This window comes from Temnothorax americanus, unplaced genomic scaffold (assembly GCF_048541705.1).
Source record: "Temnothorax americanus isolate GAGA-0224 unplaced genomic scaffold, ASM4854170v1 Scaffold7, whole genome shotgun sequence".
NCBI lineage: Eukaryota > Metazoa > Arthropoda > Insecta > Hymenoptera > Formicidae > Temnothorax > Temnothorax americanus.
Window position 1 is genome coordinate 2,533,907 of NW_027509792.1, and position 22,397 is coordinate 2,556,303.

Genomic DNA, 22,397 nt, shown 5'->3' on the forward strand with positions numbered 1-22,397 from the left:
CATATATTATAAAAAATATTCATGGAGCTTCTCCGATTGTTTTCCATGTATAATTATGGCTTTTAATCAACTGTGAGTTTTATGTCGGTGTTGTCTCGCTCGTAATGGTATATTCCAACAGCGATGATAGACGACCGTCTCGTCCTTGTCCATGTACGCTCACATATTATCGCGGAAACAGCTACTCGCTTGTCTCCCTCGTGTAAAACTTTGAAATTTGCATGGAGTTTGACCGACTGCTTCTTTCAGTATAGTCGTAGACTTTCAAGATCGGTCGAGATCGGTTAATGTAACGATCGAGATTTCATAAAAAAATATTCGTGAATTTCAAGTGCAAAGTTCTGTTCTCCGAGGAAGTAAAAAAATCAATATCGTACCTATTTTTGTACTATTGTATAAAAAAAAATAAAAGTCATGATGGAACCAGAATAATCGATCGAAATTACACGGTTGTATTAAAAATGCAGTTGTTAAAATGACTAATTGGTAAGGCTAAGATACATGTTGACTAAAATAATAAAAATTAAGAGAAAAAATTCGATTTATGATTTAATGTTATATATATATATATATATATATATATATATATATATTCAAAAATATTAAATAAAATAAAAGAGTGATTTAATTGAATTAATTTAAGTAAACTTGGCTTTGGAATATATGATGAGTAGAATAATTGTAATTGAAACGTGATTAATATTTCGAGTAATAAAATAGTTAAAATTTAATTAACAATTATTATGATGAATAATGATTAAAACAATTATTATACGTTATAAGTATACTTATGATAGTTTTATATATATTTTTACAACCACACACACACATTATGACAGTACTTGATACAGCATACGCGTTCTAGTGAAAATCCAGAGATAAATCTCGATCTCGGCACTTGCTTTACAACCAAAAAACGTTGAATTTTCTTCACAGTACGTGACTCGATAGTAGAACGAGATCAGGGGATTTTGTAGAAGCCAGCGAGATAAATTTCAGTATTTCATTGCCACAGTATTGCAGCATTCGCGCGATTTGTTTTTCTCGTATTATACGTAATTAGTAACTAAAATGTTTAGGTAATTAACTTATCGCTTTAGCATTTTTGTTTGCTTTAAACGTTTAAAGGAACGAAATATAGATACTTTTACAACAACTCGTACATTCAATTTTAGAATATTAAAAATTAATAAATTGCACGCACAATTTACATATTAGAATGTATTAAATTAAAAATATATGTCAATAATTTCAAATTTTTTTATGCTTCATTTTTTTTGTCTTATACGTTTCTAATTTTTAATGTTTTGAAATGTTTTAACACACATATTATTAGAATTAAATAAATATAAAAATAATGCTGTAGCGAAATTTATTAGAAAACCTTTCCCATTTAGATTTTCTAACATTTTTTAAGACGTATACGTTTATCGCGATGTTTTATATAAGCAATAGAATAATCTTACTTTAAGTTCAATACTAATATAAACTCACGGTCATGTACCTCTTACTAGTTATAGATCAAATGAAATAGTAAGAGACATTTACCTTGTTAACTAATTGACGTACATAGCGATCAGGCACGCGCGTTTAAAGGGAAAGTTGCTGCAAAAACTTTATTTCGTTTCCAAGTAATACCGAAAAATTGACCCTAGAATACTAGAATAGTAAAATCGATCGATAAGGCACATGTGTGTTACTGGAATCAGATCGAAACATACGCCACAAACTTTGAATATTGAATTAAATGTTTTACTAAATACTTTTTGTAAGCTTTAAAAAAACACTATTAAAATTAAAGTATTGTAAAAATAATGTTGCAGCAAGATTCGTTAGAAAAATTATTTCCATTAAAATGTTATAACAATTCTTAGTTTACTGTTAAGGATAACGCATCGTTAATATTAGTTTAAGAATAACAGTTGGTATTTTCAGATGATAAGATTTTATTCATCAGACGATTGTAGGAAATCTTGTTGGCCAGTACAGCCAATTTGTTCTAAAAATATTCGAGAACTACGAGTCAATGTAAATTGCAACCCCCTTACTTTTGTCATTATCAAATAAAATACCGAGTATTAAACTGAATCGTAGCGATCTCTTGTTTTCATGCACCTATACATATACATATATATCTGTGCCGCTACCGTGACAAAGCAGTCTACTTTAAATCAATCGAAAGACTGGCTATTAAAGCTCGTGCATTCCCTACGACGAGACAGTTCTCCCACGAAGAGGCGAACGTTAGTTGACGCGCGCGTTACTCGTGCCACTTTTAATCCGACGTTGTGCGTTAACTCTTTGCGGTCAACTTAAACTTCTTATCTTCGCAAATTTAATTCAAAATAAAAAAGTGAAAATCGTCAAGCATATTTAACAATTTTAAACTAAAATAAGTTTAACTGTAAAATGTATAGACTGTTAAATATTAAATTGTGTGAATTAATAGGTTGGCCAATAAGTCCGTGCGGTTTTTTACTTATAAATGTTACTTATAAATAACCGCACGGACTTATTGGCCAACCCAATATTTTTAATTCAAGCAAAAAAATATATCTAATGCTGTTAAACATTAAAAATAATATTATCAAGTGAATGGATCTAACAATCGCAAGAAAGTGATAATACGAGCTTGATATCGCTATTTGGAATGTATCGAACAGGAAGGATATAAAAAGAATTTAAGTGTGCGCAACTGCCTTGCATGTTAAAATTATCGTTGGTTTCGTTCGATGATTTCGGTTTAATTAATGGACTTTTCATTATGATTTTATCAAGTCTATCAAGTTGTGAAAGATATACGCATGAGCAAACTTTCTTTTCAAAGTGAATTTAAGATGGCCAGGTTGTACTGCAGGCATTGAGTAGCTCGGGTACCTGGGGAAAGCCAAATCCCGTATTCACATATGTGAACCTCTGAGAGAGGAAGCAATTTTCAAAACGCAAATTTTAAACTAAAAGATTTCATACATGCCTTAAATTAGTGTATATTTCATATTTCATGCTTTAGATGGGTATCCTTTCTTTGTCCATTTTTCTTTTTTCTTAATTAAACTTCCTTGTACAAGTTCTTTTCCATTTTCCATCTTTCAAATTCTTCTTCTTCAACAATTTTTCTTGACTCATTCTACTTGTTTGATCTTCTTTATTCAACATCTTGCTTTCATTTTTTTTTTCTTTTTTAATTGATTTTTTATTTTTTATGCATATGCATAATCTTCCTTTTTATTTTCTCATTCTTTAATCATTTTTTTCAATGCAATGTCTTATTTTTTATTTTTATTTTTCCAATTTCCTTCCTAGTATTCCTTTCAAACTTCAAGCCGAATTAAAAATAAAAAACGAAGTGCCTTCCTTTCTGAAACATTATTTTCAGTTATTTAAGCCACGCAATAATAAGTAATTGTGTGCGCATGCTGTTCTTTACATATTAAAATTCCTAATATAAAAATTTATCGGTACAGTCTGCTGCGCAATATTATTTTTACCGTAATGCTGATATCATCACAATTTGGCAGAAGTATTTAGTAAAACGTTGAAACACTCAAATTTATTATTTAAATCTATACATATAAAACAAAGTCGGGTTAGTTACACCATTTATAACTCAAGAACGGCTGGACAGATTTTAATGATCTCTGATTTGTTGGATTCGTCTCCGCTCCGAATAGCAGAATAACTATTAAAATATCGGAAAGATTCATACCGGGGCGTGTCTTAATACCGGGGCGAAACCCGGCGGGGCATGCTAGTAATAATTAAAAACGTTATCGTATATAACGTATATTGAAATAAATTTTAACATATGTCCACATGTTATGCGTAGATCTTACTTATTCTTAGTATTTTGGGGTCAGATGTTGATTATCCTCTGAGAAGTTCGCCCAAAAGACCGCGCGCGATAGAAGATCGTTACCATTCTTCTTGTTCGACCTAGATCAGCTACGTGAGTGCTTTAGAACTACACGGCAGCAGGAAGTCGGTAAAAGTTAAGTGCACCGACCATTCATTGCCGGGGTTCACTGTCAGTGCCATCGCACGAGCGGTTTAAAACCCCGACCCCAATGTCGTCCGACATTCCACCACGTCGGTTTCTTCTGTGCTCGAACGCGACATCATATGCCCAAGTTGGCATTTGTAACGCGTCAAGATCGTTATACTCGTAGTACATTTCGCCATGAGTTAAACGAGACTATCGACGTGTCCGGAATCGTGCGGAAAAAAAGGAAAAGAGAAAGCTCTTGTCGAAGAAACCGCAAAGTCTAACATGAAATCGTTTAACGAGATTTAGGAAAGGGCTAAAAAAAAACATTAAATACCCTCGTATCCCTTTGTGATCGTCGCGCACCGCCACCACCACCACTGCCTCTCCTCCACGCGCATCCTGCTCGAGCACCCGTCGAATCGATCAAGCGTATTGAATGGTCGAGTAAAAGTAAAGCCGAAACAAAAATACACATACACACCACGAGATATACGCCGACAGCGAACTAAGAAGTCAGTCATGAATCTTATGTTCCGCAAGAACTTCGGGGAGAAGGGATTCGGTGGTGGCGGACTAACAAGTGGAGGAGGACTAGGGGAAGTCCGGCCCGCCCTGAGCACCACCATTTACGGGACCAGCGGGGCCTCGTTCGGCCAGATAGGGACGCGTTTCGGCGCGACGCGCGGCGGCCAGTCAGTGGTCAGCGGTGTGCGTGGACCCGTACGACGCAGCCGGGAATTCGGATACTTTCCATCGATGGGCGATCACGAGCACCAGGGACACGGTTTTCGTACTCACTTGTTCCTGTCGCCACCCGCAGGTGGAACGCTCGGCTCGCCGCCCGAGGAGTCGGGCGAGCGACTGGGCCCACCGCCGCGTCGCAACTCAGGCTCCCATGTGATTAAATGGGGCGGCGGCGGGTCCACGCAAAGCGGCCAGACCGGCAATCAGGTTAGGAAGAAGCAAAATCAAATCGGTCAGCAGAAGGAACCTTCCGACCCACCAACCCCGACTGCATCCAGGCAGGTGAGTACAATTAAAATCCGCGACAAAACTCGAAAAGATAAAAAAAACAACTCGAATTTTTTTTAACGCTCAACACAACGTTTTTAATAATATTTCTTAATTTAATATCGTCTGAATCCCCTTTATTTAAATACGTATTACTTCTGAATATTTATTTTTGCTATTTCTATGGTAAGATATACAAAACATTTAAAAAAAAGAGAGAAGGGTATCTTAATTTATCTATCTGATGTTAATTTAGCGAAAAACTTGTTACATAATAATAAATTTACGGTTACGGCGTACAATGTAAAATGGCACGCCAATAAACTATCAAGCACATTAATCTCGTAATGAGTGAGTCACGCACGGAAAATTGTTGTAGTAACATTGTATAAACCAGTACTTAACCCTAATTATAGTCATTTCCTTCACAAACAATCAAAACTGTGGAAACTAAATTAATCTACGATCTTTGTATTGCTCTTCGCGACGCGTCGTTAAAATTATCCGACCTAAGAGATAAATGTTGCAAATGAGTTTGCCGCGATTATTCGTTTGATCGTTATAACTCGTTGGTTATAACCAGGAAAGAAATAAACTCCCAAACTATATCTATATAAGAGTAAAACACTTTAATATTACTCACGCAAACATTTACCGCTTAATTTAAAGCAATTATTCTATATTCAATAACGTTCGATTTATATATATATATTGCAACTCATATCGCTTTCTGAATAGATTAAAAGAAGTTATTTTTTCATAAATATTAGGCATGCAAATAATTTTGTGACTTGTAGATGCATTAATTAATTATAAGCTTAAGGTAGTCGTCTCGTCAGGGCATGTATTAGATAAAGTTTTCGATTTTGGATTTTATATCAAATTATATGATCAGCTTTGCAGTCGATTTTTTCTGTGGCTCCTTACCGACTATTTACTCTAGAAAATCGATCTCGAAAATCACAAATTTTGCATTACTTCATACAGACGGCCAGAAAAAGAAGGCTCTATCACGGTTTCAATCACATATTTTTTGCATTTTTTGATTAGATGAAGTGAGAAAAAACATTGCTTTTTGTACATTAGATTTCGAAGAATCCGATGCAACCATAAAATATATAGTTTACCGAAGATTTCGCTGCTAATTTTTTAGTTTATTTTAGTGAAAATGTGGTAATCGAGCAGACATTTTTTGGTCGAGGTAAGGTTGGGAAGACTTGGCAAGCCGCTGGCTAATCACTGTAGTTGCAGGTTATGAGGCTCGTCTTTCTTAGCCGAATTGGATAGTAATTGACACCCCTGTCATGCGTTTTGAAACCCTTTCTCAGTAATTGTCAAAATTCAATCGAAAGGGAGATGTAACCTCACTTGTAACCTTTCTCGACGACTCGCATGATCAGCTGATCAAAACGGAGTCAAATGAGAAAAATCACCTAATTTGGAAAAAGTAACATACTTTGGCACGTATGAAATTTTACACCATAATTCATAAAATTATTTTTCCCTTAGCAAAAATTGCCTGAAATATATTTCTGAACGTGAAAACCTACAAACAGTCACATGACTAGCACGTAGCAAGACGCCTACCTTAAGTATAATACGTTCTCTGTTATAGAATAATAATTATAATAGTTATATTTTAGTACTTCCTAAGAAAAAAAAATTAGCTAAGAAATTAACCGGATATTACTGTAATAAATCTCGAGCTTCTTGACAGACTAATTGTTTTCCATTGTCGTTGTTATTGAACCAAGTGTTATATCGCCATTCTTTAAATTGGGCCATCGGATAGCGAAAAATTTTGCAATAAAGCAAAGTTACGGAGGAAATGAGGAGCTGTTTATAGAAGAGGAAACATAAAGTAGCACCTACGCGAGCTCAAACGACACGCAAAGTCACTATCTTATTGTGCATCGTGGCGAATCCGGGGACATGCCATAAATTCACCACGGCGCAAATGTTCAACAATTAGCATCTATTATGTACTATCAACCTGTCCAGAATCTACCCGTATCGCATTCTATCGCAAGATGTCTTCGTAAACGTTTAGTGCATCGTATTCTACATATACAAAAGAAGACGTTTTCGGGCCACAGACGCGTTACAATGCAATGAATCTCACAATCACATCGCTTGGTCGGCAAATAGAATTTCACAAGAGAATTTAACGGGTGTTTAACCCTTTTAATATAACAGACTGGAAAGTACACAAATAACAATGTTTCATGTAACGATGTTCTCAACTGGTTGATTATGAAATTGAAAAACAATAATAATTCATTGGATAATTGTCATAAAATTGTAAAAAAAAAAAAATATTATTATTAATTCTAACATTTAAAAATGTTGTGTTACATTTATCTCAGCACTGCAATCATTGCAATTAAACCTAGAAATATATCAATAAAAAGTATTGAAGAAATACGACATCAATACGTAGAATTGATAATAAATCTCTTGCTAAACTTCTCGCGTGATCGAAAAACGTGCTGTATACGAGAGATGTAGGTGCGGAAATTCACGATTGAAGTATTGCTGCAGCTTTCACTGAGTCTAACGAAGACCGCAGTGTGTCGTGTACAGTGACCTGTGACCTTTGCGATGCGCACCGTGAACATCTACTGTCATGTCATGTATACCTAATGCAGCGTAATTAAATATCAAAACACGCATGTAGGCACGCTTTTCTATGTATTGATTGAGCTTGTGAATGCAGAAAATACGTCTCAATTAATGCAGGAAACATTGTCAGCACATGTGCGAATTGCCCTACTACATATGTGAAGCATTCTAAAGGTATATACAAATGAAAAACAAGCATGATTTGCCAACTATTTCAATATTTTCCGTTTACTTAAAATTAATAACCAAACATTTATAGTTTAATATTGTAGATTTACAGAAATAAAATAAAAATAGAAAGAGATGCTTTTTCAAATGACTTTTTTACAAAAACAAAATAAATTATAAATTATGAGTATATTCAATAGACAGAAAATGTAATTATAATGAATATTTTAATTAATAATGAAATTGCGAAATGCAATCAGGAAGACTATACAATTTCATTTAGACTGTCACAATATAAATTTAATTTACAATTAGCGAACTAAATTATATTTGTAGCTTAAGGAATATATTATCTTCGGAAAAAATATTTTGGAAAGTTAAATACTTTCGATAACGCATACCCTTGATAATTGGTAAATTTGCATAAGTCTGATTATATCGGACATTATACTATATGTTGTTTATATGCACCTGTAGAACCTGATGTATGCACCTTTAGCGTGTCGAGAATTGAAAGAAATGCAGTAAACATTTCCCGATGGAAACGTTATTGTGAAACAGTCGCCATCCGGAAGTTTAATAATATACTATATGTACGCGACGATATGATATATGAGACATTCGGAGTTTAACAGCTGTTTGGAGTAAAATAGTATTATACAGTAAACCGCACTAGAATGCATACATGAGTCGACAGCTTGTTTGTAACTAGGAATGATTAAACTTTATTCGGTTGTTACTTTAGTATCATCATCAAAGTAAAGTTATGTGTTAAGACAGACGTCGCTGCGTACCGTGCGTGCAAACGCAATGCAAGCAGAAGTCTTGTAGTTACCACAACGTTATGCGACGTACTATTTTTACACACTAAACAGCATGCAAATTGTTATCGATTGTGGAAGTTTTTCGTCGCATATGTGCCTTTCGCACACTATTAACGATGCGTATACACAAGTATTTCTTATGCATGCACTGTTGCAGTAATCTATTAAATTAACAATATGCACATTTCTGTACATATAGGAATACACGAAAAATTTTCTTGTGATAGCAAAAATTTAACTGTACGATCAAAATAAATTCAATGAAGTTAATATTAAAGGGAACATAATATATATCAAAAATTAAAGTTTTATTTTTTAACAATGGAAATATTAATCGATAGTAGAGTCGATTAATATTTCCATTGTTGTTTATTATTTGACTGCCGAAGTAAAAGTGATTTATTCTGTTTATTTTTTATATAAGAAGAAATAAACGATAAACTATATATATATATATATATATATATATTATATTTCTAAAATTTATCTTCTCTGCGTATTCTACTCGGTTCTACATTATAAAAGACGATGTCTGCCGGCCGCAGGATGAAAAATTGACCGCAGCGGTGTGATCAATCGCTAACGCCGGGTGCACTTGCAAAATTGACATACAACGTAAATCGCGCCGTAAGCTGCACTGAACTTCGAACGTGAACCGTAAAGTTGTCCGGAAATCGCGCCTATATAAAACTTTATGTGAAACGGAATAGTTCCGTGGAAAAAACGCGAGCGGAACTACAATCATGACTATCTGCAGTCTGCACTTTGGCGCAAGTAGTAAAAGACAAGTCGAGTCAGAAGCGAAGCGCGTACCATGCCGACCGTCTCGGCTATCATGTTCTATAGTTCTATACCCACGGCCTATTTCCATTTTATTCGGGCACGTACTACCTTGACATCTTTACTATTACTACTATAAACGAATTTGCTAGATATGTCCATCGTGCGTGAATCTACTGTGCACATGTTGCACACACTAGGACGTCTCCCAGCATTTTCATCTTTAATCCACCAACGGTGATCTGCGATCCCACAAACCGACATGAAATTTTTTGACTGCACAAAGCAGTTAAAAAATATAATTTAGAGTATAAAATATAATTTATTTCGTATCTTGCAAATATTTTTACGTAACTATATAGAGAAAAAAAGTCTTTCTTTCAAGAAAAATTGATATTGTAGAAACAACATCGTTAATTTATTCACATCGATATAATCTTACGAAATCATGTCATTATCGCAGAAATAAAGGTGTAAAATATAGATATTCTTAGATATCTTTAATAAAAATTTAATTTTGGAATAAACAGCGTAAATGTTTTTAACGCGTTGAAATAAACGTACGGAGAGGGAATTAGGATTACAATCGATAAAACAACCAAGATAAGTTTTCATTTCGTGCATGTTTCGAATGTTTTATACACCCATTTAATTACCGATGTTCGTACCGACCTTGCGCACATTCTATTCGGAACTTAATACCATCAGTATAACGAGATAATAAAATGTATACAAATTGATATGTGAGATTGATTCTGTCTCTCACGATATGTGACGTTCAAACGCGGATGACAGTAGAGTTATATCTAATTAATTTTTTAATTGTGTTATCGCTAGCAGGTATCCTTCAGCGGAAATCGTGGTTCCGGTACTTACACACCTCTCGTGGTTTCCGGAAACAGCCCGCCACGAGGCGAACCAATCTCGTTGGCCACTTTGGACCGCGACTGCTTTATTATACCTCTCGCGTCTCTCGAACGCTTTTTACCAGCTGGTGTACCAGTGAGTTAATAAAAAATTTACCTTGGTTTTGTTCAACGCGAAATATATACGTGTTTCTTAAAAAAGGAAATATTTCAGAAATACTGTAGAATTAATAGAAAGTAGACACGTTGTTCTTTGTGAAATTTGATATCAAAATTTACTAATTAAAAATAATGGAATAAATAAATAAATTTGTCAGTACGTAGATAAAAATAAAATTCAAAATTAAGCGACCCAACTGGCCATTTCCCATTTATTCTGCCTCACAACGTTTCGACCCCAATTTGGTCCTTCTCAAGTGAGATATTATACTTATAATTAAATACGCAACAATACATCATGCGTCGCCAGACGTTGTGTCCAAGCTATACATCGTGCGAACGCCACGATGTTAGATGCGTCAAAAGAGTAAAATTGTAAAATTGTGAAAGTCGCAAGTGTAAACTGTGAAGAAAATTAAACTGTCCATTTTCTCCACTATAAGATCCGTACCGTGCCAATGAGTCATTGTGACTTTGAATATGGCACACCACTTGCGACTCTCACAATTTTACAATTTTATTCTTTTAACTTTTAAAATAGTCTCTTGAAGTTTTGCATTATGAGTAAATTGATATTAAATATCACAAGAAATTGCAGACATAAATCAAAGGAATTAAACGATTATTCCTTTCTTAAGCGGTTTTTTTATGTGGTACATATACGGTAAATTTTAAGGGCTGCTCGCTTATTAGTGATCAAATTATATTGGAAGATATTAATGAAATATTATTCAAACTTTTAACACATCGATAAATGTGTAATCAATGGTTATGAGAAAGTATAGCATTTGTCGAAATTAAAATAGTCAATAAGCTATTGGCTTTAGAGTTGTGACATTCTACGAACATCTAAGAATAGATAAAATGTGTCTATAATTAGAGAACCGTAGTAAAACGTCACGATTCTAAAAAATGCTGGTTATTTAATAAAATATAGTAATTACGTAATTATATGGTATATGATTTAACGATTGTACAAAAGGATTATTACAAAATTTATTCGCTCGATCTCCGAATAATAATTATGACGTATATAATTCGTAATCTACGTACTCTATTAATTTTGCTTTTATTGTAATTTGATCTCTCGTTTATTCGAAGCACGCTCCTGTCGCTGATAAGAAGAGACCGGGAAGTCCTCTGTCGGTTCTCGAGGTCGAGGACCCGAAGCAATGTATTCTCGCGCATTTCATGACGCCACTGGAGCCTCTGGACCCGCTAACGGAGTCTCCAGTGTCTCGTCCGTTGGTCCTACAACGCGACACCGCCGCGGAACTAGTCGCCGAGATTGCACCCTCCGCGTCGCAAAGCATTTTACTTACGAATATGGAGAGGAACAGTACGTAAAATCAAAGTATCCGTCGCGCAGAGACGGCGAGGTAACGACGACAAGTATTTTTAAGATCGTTTAGCCGAGTTTCTGTGTGTTTCAGCGGATTTCCCATTCATCACGTATTATCTGATAAACAAGCAGAACACGGACCCCGTAGATTTTTATAACGAAGTGCAATGCGCGGCCCTACGTAAGTTCGATCCCCGAGATCTCAGATACGCGGCCAGTCACACGTTGGATCTGTTCAACGAGGTAGCGACCATCGCGAGACCGCCGCTCGAACCACCCGGTGGAAGACCGCCTATTCCGTCCACCGGCTACATAGTGTCGATTTTTAAAGTTTTCGAGGGCGACGACGGTCTTAAATTCGAACAAAACTGGCTCTTTTGGACAGGTAAGCGTTTGAGATCTTATTGTTAAAAATCTATATGATAACATTTTTCGTTTTATTTTGTTATGGAATAGCGCGCAGACCAGTATTTAAATTTATTTTCAAAATCCTTTCGCAAAGCAAGTTATACAATACATGCATATTGTAAATAAATATTATATACATTTCATATAAAGAAACTTTCTCTTTTGCTTTTATATCACTTTGGTTTAAAAGATATAAAATTATTGAAAAATATGAATGAAAGAGCTAGAATTAGATTAAATTGGCGCGTTGTAAAAATAAATACAATTAGCGCGTTCTTTATTAAGTCTTTTACCAAATAAAATTTATTAAATATAGAAATTAGAATGCATTATGCCAGTGTAAATATTTCGTGATTTTTTATTTTGATATATTGAGAAAATCTTTGAATATACTATATTTTTTTTTTGTAAGTGTGTATGCACCAATTTAGATAATATATAACTCTGGAAGAATGTAAAGGATGTAAAGAACCAGACTTCAAATTTTATGAAAGAACGGAAAATAAAGCACATATATATTATACAATTAATTCTCATCATGTTTGATAAAAATATCAATTTATTCTTATTTTATGTAAATACACACACACAGAAATATCTTGTTCCAGTCTTCGCCATTATCGTGAATCATGCTGTCACGAACACCATGAAGAAATTCGAATAAAAGTTTTATGTTTTTAAAATGTTAATATTTTATCTATTAAAGAGAGTTCTTTTTTTACGTCCTTTTCTTTTTCATAATTTTTCATTAATTACCTCAATATTAAATTCAAAAAATAATTTTATTATAATATCTCTCTCTCTCTCTCTCTCTCTCTGAGACACTATATATTAGCTAAATAAAATTATTAATGTATTATATTTTCATGGTGTTCTTAATCTCTCGAAAATCGTATATATTTGGCAATTATACAGAGAAATCAATAAATCGAATTTATACTTTATATATTCCAGAGTTACATATTTATAACAATGTATCCTAGCTCATCCATTAAGGTAACAGATTTATAAAACATTATATCTATCTATATAATATTTTTATATTCTTAATTTAAATTTTATTTTTTTTAACAGTTTTAATACAACCAGAAATAAACATAAAATTTAGATATGAAGCAGTTTACACAATAATAAATAAGAATATAAATACTAGAATATTTCATTGCTGCTACTTGTTCAATTTAAATTATTTGTTATATAATTTAATATATCTAATCCTTTTGCATACTAATAATTATCGAAAAAAAACCTGTTATATGTATATGCAATATATTTACAAATCCATTACCTCAAGATTAAAATAAAAATAATTTAAAACTCACCGGTATGATGCGCAGCAGCGGAGTTGTAGTATGCAAGACGCGAATCTGTAAAATACAAATATATCTAAATTAAAGTATTTTGCAACGTAATTAATAATACATAATTTTCGATAAAACGCTCTATTAAATATTAACTTTTATAAAATTTTATATATATGTTATATTACATATATTTTATAAATAAAATTTTAGTAATAAAAATTTAATCTTTATCTAATCCAAACAGTTATAAATCTTAAACATGTCGAAATATTTCACGTATGTCTTCATCAAATATTAAACAAATATTTTACAAATATTCTATTCAATGTTTTGACTATTTCCCAAAATTAAATCTCAAATATGTTACGCACATTATGCAATAATAATATAGAACAGTACTATGCAATAATTAATCCCACGAATAACAAATATATAAAATAAATTAGGAGATGCTCACCTCATGGTTGCTCCGCTGTCGCCCGATGCCTCCCTGGCCTCCTCCTCCTCCTCTCGTTTCCTCGTTGTTGCACTCACCACTCACGAAACACCTGCCTCACGAAAATACGCTAATTAATTATCACGCGCGTAAGAGTCATTGGAATAATACAGCAATCGTGCGGCACTTTGTACGGTACTTCCGTTAATCGCGACATTATTCGAGCATGCACGCACGCACATTATTATACATTCCTGTACACGATTATATATTTTATCATACAGCGACGGAAAAAATAACACAAGAAAAGTACCATTATGCGTACGAAAGATGCGTACCTGCGATTTGCCCATAACCCATAACCGCCCGAGCGATAGATTTCGATCGAATAACTCTCATCTCCAGATATGCGGCGCGTCTTCACTATTCATCTCTTGTACGAACGTCGAATTTACGCTGTCCATTTGATGAATATCGAATTACGTGGCTCGTTGTAACGTTAATTTGTAAATTAAACGCGCTGCGCGACGCTGCTCGACTCGGAGCTCGCGGAGTCCGTTCGCGAAGTCGCGTTAACGAGGATCATCGTCAAAATGGCTGCCAACTTTACGCGCGAAACGAAATATATGAATCGCACTGAACGATTAAATAAGTTGCGATAAATCGTCTGGAAATACGCAAACGGATCCCAATGTTGCACGCGCGATATTTCTCAAACGCGTATTTCCCACGAGATGTACATATTATTGAACAAACGATCGTATCACGCGGATATATCGCAATTTTCCGAGTTACTCGAGCGCCGCCGCCGTGTTTCGGCGGGCCGTGTATTACTCCGCGCATTTGAATCGCACAAGTCACGTCTACATCGAAACCTGAAAGTACGACGCGGATATAAAATCTCGAATCCAAGCGTCGCCAATGAAATAATTATCGCCCGTGAGCATCGCGACGAAATAGCCACTTGTATTTCCCGTTATCGACGACTTTGAATCTCTCTTTATCGAGTAAATTAATTGCGCCGGTTATCTACCTCAACGAACTACCGCCGCCTCCGATGATTTACGAGTCGTTAATTACGGTAATTGATCGATCGTGCGGGCAGCGGGCATGCAGTCACTGATGATCGTTTATCGTTTGTAGATCGAATGACAGCTAGTGTCTCTTGCCTCTTGCTACTTGCCGTGATCGAGTCCCGAAAAGTAATAACGCGACGGTCGCGACGACGCACGGACACCTACGCACCGCTGCCTGTCTCGCTCGAGCCTCGCCGCGCGAATGATAACAACGCGACCGCGCGGGCGCTCGCCGGGTAACCGGTAAACACATACTACGTCACGCCGCGCCGAGTCGTTATACATTTGAAAACTGATTTCGGATTATTATCGCACATTTCGCTTCGTAAACTTATTAGCGTCGCTAATATATGTATGTTATTAAAAAATATATATAATTATATAAACATATATATAATTACATAAAAAATATATATAATATTATATATAATTGTTTTTAACAAAAAAGAAAGGGGTTGATTAATTATTTCATTTCAAAAGAGTTATTAACATATCTAATAATGCTTATCTAAAAAGTAAAATTTCCCTCCGTTTCGACCGAAAAAATATTTGTATAAATTTATCATTATTTTCTTCGAAATTTTTTACCTGATTTAATATATAATTTTTAAAATTATATGTGTGTATAAGAGAGAAATAGAAAGAGAGAATTTAATAAATTAATTATAATTTTAATAAGGAAACGTGATTAAAACGCCGCAAAGTGTAGTGTTTTAATCTCAATAATAAATAATCTTGATTTATTAAAATTACACATTTTATTTTTCTCGAAACTAAAAAATTGAATTTAATTAATCTGAAGAATCTGCTATTAAAATATCGAGACAATAAATAAATAATTTATTAATATAAAGAACATTCTATATATTAAAAATTAATATTTTATAAGATCGTTATCAAGATATCCTGTATTTTCTATCGATTTATATATACAAATATTAATTACATATAAATATGAATAATTGTACGCATAAAAGCAATTATTTGTTGTTTTATTCTGTGATAATATATCGAAGCATTTATCATATATGTATGTATAGCTTTTGTCGTACGTATTGCAGGTGCACGAATGATGTATCGATACCTGCCGAAATCGGTGGGCCTCAGACGTATTACCTTGCACAAATCGATGTCGCAGGGCGATAAAATGTATCTGTTGATCTGCGAGTGCTCGCAGCTGCAAGACAATCTATCCGCTGCGGCAATACTTCTGCCGGCACTTCGTGCACGCCTATGCGGATACATCGGGCTTTACAGACCCTCCGTGTGCTTCTGATTCCTCACCCGGCTGGTAGAGTCTGCGGGGAGCATCCTTTCGAATTGCATTACGTATAACTCTGCGGAAAAATCCGAGCGAAACGGTACATCAAATTTCAGTGCTTTACTGCCACGATTCCATTTGTAACTTTATATACCGACACCGATACTAAACATCACTAAATGTCAATCGGCATTTCTATTTTTAATCAAGATTTATTTCGATTGCAGGAACATAACTATAAATGCCATAATGGGAGACAAAATGCGATACTGATTTGCAGGAACCGAAGAATATATCGTCGCAAACGCCGTTAACGCGAACGAGGCGGCACTGTGATTTCTTATCTACCTATTATAAGGGGCGCAACTTCGTATACGCTTTAGACGAGTCTCGTCGATGATCGACGAAACGGCTTGCATGCTCGATTATATATGCAACTGGACCTATTTGTATTTTTCGACTTTACTATCTCGTTCATTACGCAAGCGAGCATTGCCCAAATAGGGTCACCGAACGAAACGGAACTGAAATGTATATATATACAGAACGAATAGCAATAAAAATTGATAGGCTGCAGAAAGTACTCTGTATAACGTATACATAATATAAAATAATATAAAACGGGTGTTCGATCCGTCTCGTGTACAGATGGAAGCGGTAAGGATCCTCGATATTTAATTTCCTGGGAGATGGGAACATTCCATGCGCCGACATGGAAGAGATATGTGTTGCCGATTAAAGACGTTTGGTCATCCTATGGGCATCGCAATATACATAAGCATAACGATATACGCAACATACTTTTATTACTATTGATAACTATCGAATAATCGCTAATTACATATCATACTCGATAAACTGTGATATTTGAACCAGCGGCGTATATATCACAATGGGAAACTCCTCTTGAAACCTATTCTTGAAAAAAATGCTACTCTCAAAATCAATTTAGGTGACTTAGGCACAAGGTAGTGGAACTTCGAAGGCCAACGTGGTAGAACGTAACTTCCAAGTCTTTTATCGATTATCTTCAGATTTGATATTATATATCCGTATATACACGGATTTTATGCTCGCGAAATTCGATCGTGGATAAATTACATTCCTATATAGAAATTTCAACAGAATATATTTTATTCCCAACTATACGTTATACTCGCTCTCTCCCGCTCTTTTTCCATTTCCTGAAACAAAACAATTTTTTATAAATCTTATTTCGCAAATGGTAATTTTATCGTCTCTGAAAAAAATAGACAAATAAAGTGTAAAATATATGCAAGTATATTTACTATTTTATATAACTTTTAATAATCGTTTTCTTGGTATCTTCATTATTTTTTCTTACAAAAGTGCTAGCTAGAAATACACGTAATCATAATTTATTTGAATTCATAACTCTATTTAACGTAATATAAATTCATAAATTTGAGTTTTATTCACATATAATCTAAAAATTCTTTCCATATATATGAGAGAGAGATGAGAATAGAACGGCATGCGCGGGAAAAGCTTGCAAATCCCATTTTTAGGTGCCTATAGCCATTTTAGAGAGTGAAAGAGTAGCGTGAGTTGGCATTGTAGTACAAAAAAAAATTGTATAGCCAATATACGCTTGTTGCATACAGACAATAGATAGGGCGATTACGCAGGCGTGATCGTCATCGGTAGATTTGTAATAAAATATCAAATATACCCATACGTAACGGCGTACCTTATCATACGCCCAAATTGTATACTCGCTGAACACAAAGTGGAACAAAATGCTCTTAATTTAATAACAAAGAAAAAAAAACTTGAAAAATTTCGCAATTTTACTGTGATCATACGCGTATCATGTTCGATACGCGCATCCGTGTGTGCGATTCAGCGCGACAAACAAGCGCAATACTGTATTTAAATGTAAAATATGATAAATGCCACAATTAGCCAATATTGTCCAGTCTATGATATGTACAACATCAAAAAGGTAAATAGTGATTATAATTAAAACGCGTCAATAAAATATTTAGCTATTGCATTCTCTTTTCTCTCATTATACAACTGTACTGAAATACATTTTGATTATACATGGAATTTTGCATATGTATAGGGAAATTTCAACGTGATATTATTTTAAAGAAGACTGGACACTACATCAACCCTTTCAGTAACAAATTAAATACAAAAGATTTAAAATCTTTTTTGCCCGATTAAAATTTATTTAATCATAAAAATACTTTTCTCTTTCTGCCATTTTTTATTAATTATGTGTGCAGTTTTACTGTTTTCCATCACAAAACTGAAAGAAAATTAATACGGAATATTTATAAAATTAATAAAAATTTATGTTTGATTTGCGGTACTGAAAGAGAGTACTAAAAGGGTTAATATACGATCGCTTTTGTTCCTCGAGAAAAGAAACCTTTGCCTACAAAAAAAAATCTTTGCTCTACATAGAGGATTATACCTCTTTAAAGTAACAATCGTACAAAGCATCATATTTCTCCAGTTAAACCTGCAGCGGATCATTTCACAAGAGAATTAAGAATTTCTTTGGATATTGAACCAGGATATGTACAAGTAAATGTGATGAATTTGTATGATACGTTGTTACTTCGCAAGTATAATAGATTTATTAAATCGTGTACAACGAATAACAATAAATTACTTCTAACATTAAATGGATTTATTTACCTTATCAATAAAATACATTTACATCTTCCTCTTCCATAAATTCCCTTTGTTATATACACAGATCCTCACAAAGCCTCTGATAGAAAAAGGATAAAATTTTCTATGGATACATAAATTATGTAATTATATTGTAATTATATATATCGCACAAAGTATTTATTTCGACGTTTAATATCCTTTTGGACCTTTAAACCGTCGTCTACCATCAATCTGTGAGAAAATAAAAAAAAGAAAGTAAACTATATTAATATACATGTGCTATGACTTCTCCGCAGAAAAGAGATGTGTATCTTCTCTTTCTAATATTCAGAATTTGATACACAAATCCATTTATACTTACTAGAGAATGCTTACACTCAAAGAATGTGTTGCGCAAGACAAAGCATTCATCGGGAACTGTACCATCATATGACCTAAGGCATTCTCTGGGAGTACGCTTGAACTGTCAAAGATAAAACGGTTTTTTAGACAAAGAAAAGAGAGAAAAATGTGCTTTTATACAATCTTCTTATATTACAAGGCCAGATTGGTTTGGAAACCGGGATTGGAAGCTCCGGATATGATCAAATCTGTATTGATATAATATCGACATTCACACGAAAAATGTGAAAAAGAATGAGGAGATATATATATATATATATGATTTATAAGCATATTATTTTTCACGAAGCACGTACATGTAATGAATGCAAAAAAGTACGCCGCTAGATTACGGCAGCATTATAGGTTATAGCGGTGTCGCGTTTACTTACGATTTTACAACAATCGCTTTCAAGTAGACATATTTTGAGATCGGCGCGAATGTTCGCGCACCGAGATTTGTCTTTCAACGTTTCGCCTTCTTCCTCATATTGCATCATCTTGACGGACTCGATTTACACGGTTGCCGAAAATGCGCGCCGTGCGTCCGCTCATCACATCTCCCGCAAGATGCCTGATCTAACCTAACCTAACTCGACTCCGACCTCCGACCTCCGACTCCTTGACTTTTGCTCTATGCTTCGTAAATACACGTCCATCTGCCCATCTGTCAACTCTAACAACATACTTCCTGAATATTCACATGCGTATGCGAACGAACATTCTCGTTGGAAGAGTGAAATTATTCTAAGCATGATCGCATTATGCCGCAGAAATTGGTGAATTCGATGTTCGAGGAACAGAAAACTGTTAGGTAATTTTCGAGGTTATCCATTCGATTACAATTTTGGCGCACCATTACTTATAATATTTATATAATCTTGCAATATAAGATTATGAGCAAGTAATTACATGTAAAATAAATTTGCAAATTTAATTAATTGCAATCAACAGTCTTTATGGAAAACGTTTGTCTTTTGTAAAAAGTTTATAAGCATTTTATTGTATCAAGTATGATATAAAAAATAGTTCTTTTCAATAAATAAAATTTAACTTAGGCAGACGATTCATCTGCGTGGAAGAGAAAGTTCTCCGCATTATGTATTTTTACACTCGGACGACGAAAGTAGCACAGATGAGGATAGTATCTCTTTACGGGCTATCAAACGACCTACATCGTTGCGTAAAATTCAGGTGATCAACGTGCAAATAAAACCTGAGGATACTCTGCAGGCATTGGCTCTTCGATACAGATGTACGGTGAGTAGAACAATGTGACAAACATGTGGCATAAAGATATGCATTCATATCTTTATGCTTGCTTTTATTCATAATTTGCATCGCACAATTTTAGATATCAGAATTGAAACGAATTAATAAAATCGACAAAGAGAATGAAATATATGCTAAGCCTTATATTAAGGTTCCCGTGCAACCATTCTCTATTTTAACTGAGGCGTCGCCTGAAAGTCAAAGCAATAATGCCACCATCACGTCTGAGCAATGTCAAGAGGAAGTACCGGCAAGAGTGGAAGAGCAGTTGATAGACCTGGGCGCGTCGACGAGCACAGAATCTTCGAACACAGAAATTAATACCATCATATTAAATTCGGTATGCGAACCTTTATCGTCCTACAACAGTGCCAATACCCCCGAGATTCCACACAGCGAGCATGATGCGTTACTTGGCGATACCGAAAATACAGAGGTAGCTGAAACCTGTGAGACAGACATGTTTAAATGTTCCGGCGATAATTGGGGGTTGTCCTGGACGCAACTGCTTGTGTTCTCGTTACTATTAAGTTTTGCAGGACCTATCATATATATACTTTATATAGCGGAATATTCAGTTAAAACGAATGTAACTGTAAGTAATTGATATTTTGTGTGAAGATACATATATATTAGAATAGAAAGTCATAGGATAAGAATATATATTTTGCATATAGATATATATAATTTCTAACATAAGTTAAATAAGAAACTGAATTTTTTTTTACACGATTTTCTAATTATCTCATAAAAAAAAAACGTTTTACTAGTAACTGGAGCGACAAATTTATAGTTATATTTATCTTTATATCAAGATTATATTTTCTTATCCTATTTTTATATCGTAATAATAATAGTTCGAAGTCTCAGAACTGTTTGTATTGAGTGAGATCTTTTTATTAAAAAGCTATAATTATTATTAAATTGATAATAAATTCTAATATAATATTTTTGAAGTAAAATACATTAGAATAATATATTATATATTTTTCATCTAGAAAAGTTATTATTGTTATGCTATACCAAATGTAATTGTGATAAATTTTTAACAAAACTGATTTAATAAAAATACGACTGGATACTATTAATGGAAAACAGTATAAAATATTCAAAACAATAGAAAATATTCAAAAATATAGGATATATCTAAAGAAACGTTGGTGCCTTTAGAACTTGCAACTCTTGTTGATATAAATACTACAAAATAAATTTGTCACATATATATACTTTTGATTGAAAATGTAAAAAAATTTTAATATTACAGATTAATTGAGTAATACATATTAAACTTCATCGGACGTTTATTTCAAAATTCAAATCCGATGTTAGGGTCAATTTGACTTTGAATAAACTTATACAGCCTTTTCAAACGCTAGCACTAACTATCCATTACTTTGAAAATATCCATTTTTAACAAACAGAGCCAGGAGCCAAAGATAAAGTTAATTACATGGGAAAAAAAGTGTTACACTCAAATAAATAAATAAATAAAAAAAAAACTCAAATTGACACTAACGTCCGATGAGGGTTAATATAGTTATGTACTATATAATTACATGGAATATATTTGTTATGTATCAAACTATAAGATTAAATCTATCATTTCTATCTTAACACAAATGTGACATGTTAATCTTCTCTCTAAAAATTAAACATTTTTACAATTTACGACAATAATTACTAAACTATATGTAAATTATTTTTATGTATTAAATACTTGTTGAAAATTGCTGAAATATATTTTTAAAAATTGAGTAATGTTATTTAATGATTTTTAATTTTATCGTTTGCGACATATGTATAGTGTATAGTAATTAGAAAAATTAATTCTTTTGATTATTGGGTTTTTT

General features: G+C 33.7%; 4 protein-coding genes across 21 annotated transcripts in view; 2 read left to right on the plus strand and 2 right to left on the minus strand.

Moving 5' to 3' along the window:
- LOC143906326 (gamma-aminobutyric acid receptor subunit alpha-1) overlaps positions 1 to 15,395 on the minus strand; it is a 123,103-nt gene extending 107,708 nt beyond the window's left edge. The window contains exons 1-3 of one of the 2 annotated variants that reach the window (XM_077422358.1): positions 14,939 to 15,395; positions 13,927 to 14,017; positions 13,488 to 13,532 (exon numbers count right to left, since the gene is read on the minus strand). In XM_077422358.1, the coding sequence (XP_077278484.1) occupies positions 13,488 to 13,532; positions 13,927 to 13,931 (50 nt within the window). In that variant the 5' untranslated portion in view covers positions 13,932 to 14,017; positions 14,939 to 15,395. Of the gene's footprint in view, positions 1 to 13,487; positions 13,533 to 13,926; positions 14,018 to 14,243 lie in introns of both variants that reach the window. The other variant, XM_077422357.1, reaches the window with a different exon arrangement.
- LOC143906328 (uncharacterized) overlaps positions 1 to 18,902 on the plus strand; it is a 30,840-nt gene extending 11,938 nt beyond the window's left edge. For 4 of the 15 annotated variants that reach the window (XM_077422362.1, XM_077422363.1, XM_077422367.1 and 1 more), the window contains exons 2-7: positions 3,938 to 5,011; positions 10,228 to 10,392; positions 11,517 to 11,754; positions 11,828 to 12,142; positions 16,043 to 16,342; positions 16,470 to 18,902. In XM_077422362.1, coding sequence (XP_077278488.1) covers positions 4,505 to 5,011; positions 10,228 to 10,392; positions 11,517 to 11,754; positions 11,828 to 12,142; positions 16,043 to 16,257 — 1,440 coding nt within the window. In that variant the 5' untranslated portion in view covers positions 3,938 to 4,504 and the 3' untranslated portion in view covers positions 16,258 to 16,342; positions 16,470 to 18,902. Of the gene's footprint in view, positions 1 to 249; positions 487 to 1,538; positions 1,632 to 2,311; positions 2,450 to 2,509; positions 5,012 to 10,227; positions 10,393 to 11,516; positions 11,755 to 11,827; positions 12,143 to 16,042; positions 16,343 to 16,469 lie in introns of those variants that run through there. The other 11 variants (XM_077422364.1, XM_077422372.1, XM_077422371.1 and 8 more) reach the window with 11 other exon arrangements.
- The window catches only part of LOC143906334 (cytochrome c oxidase assembly factor 5), a 91,279-nt gene continuing 85,911 nt past the window's right edge, over positions 17,030 to 22,397 (minus strand). The window contains exons 2-5 of one of the 2 annotated variants that reach the window (XM_077422383.1): positions 19,668 to 19,820; positions 19,256 to 19,357; positions 18,916 to 19,125; positions 17,030 to 17,426 (exon numbers count right to left, since the gene is read on the minus strand). In XM_077422383.1, the coding sequence (XP_077278509.1) occupies positions 19,084 to 19,125; positions 19,256 to 19,357; positions 19,668 to 19,775 (252 nt within the window). In that variant the 5' untranslated portion in view covers positions 19,776 to 19,820 and the 3' untranslated portion in view covers positions 17,030 to 17,426; positions 18,916 to 19,083. Of the gene's footprint in view, positions 17,427 to 18,915; positions 19,126 to 19,255; positions 19,358 to 19,667; positions 19,821 to 22,397 lie in introns of those variants that run through there. The other variant, XM_077422384.1, reaches the window with a different exon arrangement.
- On the plus strand, positions 19,949 to 22,046 carry LOC143906332 (lysM and putative peptidoglycan-binding domain-containing protein 3). 2 transcript variants are annotated; one of them, XM_077422379.1, is made up of 3 exons: positions 19,949 to 20,089; positions 20,334 to 20,535; positions 20,630 to 22,046. In XM_077422379.1, the coding sequence occupies exons 1-3, from the start codon at positions 20,040 to 20,042 to the stop codon at positions 21,152 to 21,154; spliced, it is 777 nt and encodes a 258-aa protein (XP_077278505.1). In that variant the 5' UTR covers positions 19,949 to 20,039; the 3' UTR covers positions 21,155 to 22,046. The 2 variants fall into 2 exon arrangements, with proteins under 2 accessions (XP_077278505.1, XP_077278506.1); XM_077422380.1 differs by having other exon boundaries at positions 20,699 to 22,046.